Source organism: Nanorana parkeri, unplaced genomic scaffold (assembly GCF_000935625.1).
Source record: "Nanorana parkeri isolate BGI_ZX_2015 unplaced genomic scaffold, ASM93562v1 scaffold1603, whole genome shotgun sequence".
Classification (NCBI taxonomy): Eukaryota; Metazoa; Chordata; class Amphibia; order Anura; family Dicroglossidae; genus Nanorana; species Nanorana parkeri.
In genome coordinates, this window is record NW_017307871.1 from 313,251 (window position 1) to 318,131 (window position 4,881).

At 40.9% G+C, this 4,881-nt stretch overlaps 1 protein-coding gene across 1 annotated transcript in view; it reads left to right on the forward strand.

Moving 5' to 3' along the window:
• The window catches only part of NEDD9 (neural precursor cell expressed, developmentally down-regulated 9), a 38,098-nt gene extending 36,349 nt beyond the window's left edge, over positions 1 to 1,749 (forward strand). Inside the window, exons 6-7 of the mRNA XM_018570825.1 lie at positions 986 to 1,075; positions 1,160 to 1,749. Coding sequence (XP_018426327.1) covers positions 986 to 1,075; positions 1,160 to 1,669 — 600 coding nt within the window. The 3' untranslated portion in view covers positions 1,670 to 1,749. The remainder of the gene's footprint in view (positions 1 to 985; positions 1,076 to 1,159) is intronic.
• The last annotated feature ends 3,132 nt before the right edge of the window (positions 1,750 to 4,881 follow it).

Genomic DNA, 4,881 nt, shown 5'->3' on the forward strand with positions numbered 1-4,881 from the left:
GGGCTTCTAAAGAATTCTGAGAATGCTTGGATTAGAGACTAAATGCCCATCCAAAACATTGTGGGTATATAATTTACAATGTTGGAAGTATTTGCAGACAAAATTCATAAGTAATCAAAGTGGAACTATGGCCTCTCATTATAAAGAAATATGTGCTGTTGCACCTAATTATAAGTACATATGAACTACAGTTTCTCTTAGTCCCCCTGCAAAGATTAGCAACTCAAGATAAAGAAGGGTATCTCAGCCCAGTGGAGTACAGTCAGCTAGTTGCAGCCCATACGCCGTGGTCATTGGCAGAGATTATGCTACAGTTCTTGGAGCCAGCAATGAACTCCAAAAATGTTATCTAAGCTTGGTAATGAGGTATATAAACGTGTTGCCCCCTTGACCCCCAATTTGGAAACATCATATATCTTTTCCCTAGAAGTGCCCTCTGGTGACTGGTATTGCCGCTCACTAGAGATCTCTGGAGCTTGTCCCATCTATGGGGGTAATTGCCAGCTGCCTAAATTGTATCACAGTCCTGCCACTAGCCGCAGCGTGAAGGTTGCAACTAGCTGACTGTCCTCCACTGGCCTGAGATGCACTTCTTACTCTGTGGGTGTCTGTGAGTTGTTAATGTGCTATTAAACTCATCTTTTTTTTATTGCACAATGTCCATGTGCTCTTCTTTTGTATGTGGGACACAAAAGAAAGGGGGTTTTGGCTCAGACAGGAAAGGTAAAGGAAGTTTTTTGTTTACTTTATTAGGTTGTGCACCACATAGTAACTGGATTTGGTAATTGTTTAGACTGTCATACAGGAGCTTTTGGCTGTAATTTAAGCACCACCTTCAGCTAGTTTTTGCATTATGACATTCTCCTAAGAAATGTTTGGCATATTCTATTTATAGAAATGACCTCACTGTGATTTATATATTATGATCTGCTGTTTCCACTACATAACCACTCAAATGTTTTAACCTATGCGCTTTATTTTTCAGGGAAAAGAAGAATTTGAACGTCACCAGAGAGAGCTTTTAGAGAAGGAAAATATTATCAAGAACGGAAAACCACAACTGGAACAGCTTCAGGTAAGCAGTTTCCCCTTTCTTTTCATTTACCATTATTTTAAGAGTTGACGGAGGAGATCATGTTTTTCATTATCTGTGTTGCAGCTGAGTCAGTTCCAGCAGCTGGAGCAAGAGATTACCACACCAATGGAAAATGATATCTCAAAGTGGAAGTCACCTCATAGCATCCTTGCTGAAAACAGTGCCCTGACCCCTCAAGATAAGCAGCTGCTCTTGTTTTATTCTGACCAATGTGAGAGACTCTTCATCTCCCTCCTGAACTCCATTGACGCTTTCTTCAACTGCATGAGCACGGCGCAGCCCCCCAGGATTTTTGTTGCTCACAGCAAGTTTGTCATCCTGAGTGCCCACAAACTGGTATTTATTGGAGACACTCTGGCGAGACAAGTGTCCACAAAGGAAATCTGCAACAGACTGATGAATTCCAGCAACCAGTTGTGTGAACTGCTTAAAAGTATTGTGATGGCCACTAAGATGGCGGCTTTGAACTATCCAAGTTCTGCCTCTTTGCAGGAAATGGTGGACCGTGTGACAGAACTTTCCAACCATGCACAGCTTTTTAAACTCTCTTTAGCTCAGATGGCATCCTTATGAGACACTCTGTATCTACTATAGCTGTACATATATATATATATTGTCCATGACTAGGGATTCAGAGTTTTTTTTGTAAATATTAACATTATATTTTTGTAGATTTTTTTTTATATTATGTAAAAAACAGAACAAATGTGTTATTTTGGCTTGGCCATAACATTTAAAACAAAGATAATGCTCGTTGATATACAATGATATATTATGTGCTAATGTTTCCCCAAAATAAGCACCTTATGCGATGTAAAAACCTTTACAAACCTATACTTTACTTTTGTGAATGTACTGAAATTACTTTACAAGACACCGACACCATTTGATTATCTTCTAGGTCATGGGTATTGCAAACTCTGACCCTTCAGCTGTGGTGCAACTACAAGTCCCATAAGGCATTGCAAAACTCTGACAGCCACAGGCATGACTCCCAGAGGCAGGTGCATGGTGGAATTTGGAGGGCCAGAGTTTGATGATAGTTGACCATGTCAACAATACTGGCTTTCCTATAGTTGCTGTTTTTGTGTTCTTTGAATCACTTGACATTAAGGACCATTTTTCCCAGCCAAGCCAATAGTGCTGACCAGGCGGCCTGTTTTACTGAAGTATGATGATGTAAATAAAGTAGCGTGCAGTATCTTTTAGCAAAGATGTCACCTCTTATCGAGGTAAAAGGGAAGAAAGGGGAATTCTAACTGGTTAGTATTGGCTACTGAACTTTCCACATTGCGTTTAACCTCATTAAAGCCCAACAGTCCAGTCAAACATTTTCCCAAGTTTTGGAACATGTGTGGAAGTGTTCAACGCTCTTCTTCATATTATGACGTTTGAGTGCCAGTTGGGCAGATTTGCCTTCAGTTCTTGTCCCCGTCTTTAGGACAGGAAATCAGATGAAATCTCTCCAACATAGACATGAACAGCAATCGAAACAACTTTCAGTAGAGTGGAGAAGGTTCTTATTCTTGTCTGTGTCCTCACTGAAGAGATTGACCTGTCCCAGTGAAACCATGTGTGTGGATGTGACAGGGTGTCACTGGGATAGGAAGTGAGGGAAAGTCTTCCTAACACAGACATATGATGGGGTTTAGCCAGTCAGGTCACAATACCTGACTGCTTTTGAAAGTGAAAACAGTGTCATAACTTATATTAATGTTTATCAGATGACTTTCGTACCACAGTTATATCTGTGAGGTAAATATTTAAACGTTTTTATGTAAAAATAAAATGCAAAACATGATTTTGACGAAGAACCTCATCAAAGTTTACTGGTGTTATTACTTATATTTTATGTTTTATTGTCAGATCACGTGTTGTTTTTTTTTTTTGTTTTTTTTTAAAGCAGAGGTTTTCGAGGTTAATTATCACCAGCATCTCACACTGACCCATTCCAACTTTTTTTACCACACAGCTGTCACAAAATAACTTTCCATTGGTTTGTGTCAGTTATCTTATGTTTACAGTTAGGCCTCATTCACAGGGGGCTGCTGCAGATAGTGGACAGCTGCTGCCTCTCAGCCTGTACATAGCAATGACAGGCTGACAGGAGCTGCGGCTGTCCGCCACTATCCGTATGTATCCACACATCCAGTGATTAACCAGGGGCAGATGTCCAACCCTGGATGCAAACAGAATGCATCCAAGTCACCTGTCTCTACTCTCTAGTCGCTGGGAACCACTGGATGTACGGATACATGCGACTAACGGCAGACAGCTGCAGCTCCTGTCAGCCTGTCATTGCTTTGTATTGTTTTTGCTGACTTTTTAGCTCAGAAGAAGTGACAAGGACACTGCATTTCTGTCAATATCAATAGGTATTTTTTATGTATTTGCTAAAAATGAAAATGAATGCACATCCAAGGACTGATGTAGCTGTAATATATTGCAGTGTTGTTTTTGACTTTAAATACACTTTAGGCTAATACAAAAAAACTCAAATGCCTAGGCTTTTAGCTAAATCAGGGGTGGGCGATTCTGGCCCTCCATCTGTTGTGGAACTACAAATCACATGAAGCATTGAGAGACTGACAGTTACAGGCATGACCCCCAGGTAGAGGCATGTTGGGATTTGTATTTAATGCACAACCCCATGGTTACCCACCCCTGGCTCTCTTCTGTGCCAATCATTAACCCTGGAGTTAGCCACCCCTGGGCTCAATGATTGGCACAGAAGAGAGTCTAGAGCAGGGTTTTCTTTGGGAAAACTACTTTAATTATCCACTGTAGGAGGTCTACATAGTGCAAAATGCAGTAAGCTATTTCAAGGAATTACTATATTGTTTCCATGACCTGACTACAGTTGTATGTTTTTCAGCCATGGATTACTGCACCTTGGTAGGTGAACTGCCTAAGGTATATCTGCAGAGGGACCACACAAGTATTTGAATGTATTTCCACTTCTACAGCCAAATTGGGATAACACTGTTTCTCATTCATATAGCATAGCGTATTTTTTTAACTGCTGCTTGCGCAATACATGCTCTATTCTAAAAGAAAAGTTTCTCTCTGTATTGCATTTTGCTTTGAAATGCAAGGGGGGCTGGGCAGGTTCATTCTAACATAATCAACCCTGTTTGTACTCTGCTGGCAGATCTCATTATCAGTTGTAAACTAGATTTGAACAATGTCTGTCCGAACAAACAGTTAAAGATGTAGAAGCATTGGGAATGCAGCCTGTCCCTAGTCTTTTTATGGGGACAGAGTTTCCTATCACTTGGAAAGTGAAAGAGAGGTTGCCAGAATATGCTACACAGACACATCTAAAAGGTGACAAATATTTTTTTTTAAATTATGTTTAGATATGCAGTGTAAATAGGAACACATAATAAACACATAGTGGGGTTTTCCCAAATTTGACTGCAAAAGAGGAAATACACTTTAAGCTATAATAACTGTTGGATAGCTAACACCACGTGGAATCAGAAGGTATCATATGTCCTGCATGGTTGTCATGCAAATATCAAATATTCCTATTTTGTAGTATTTACAGCTTAGGGCCAGTTCACACCAATTACAGCGCGTTCCAGAGCGGTAGCTGCTGGAGCGCACTGTAATCGCACACTAAACTCCCCCCTTCATTCTGGGGCGGGAGGGGTCGTGGCGGTGCATTTAAATAAATGGCACCGCAGCCATGCCCCCCGCCCACAGTGCGATCAAACACGTGGCAAAACAAGCATTTTTTTGCGTTCGCACTAGACTGGACCACAGGCACGCGTCTGATCACA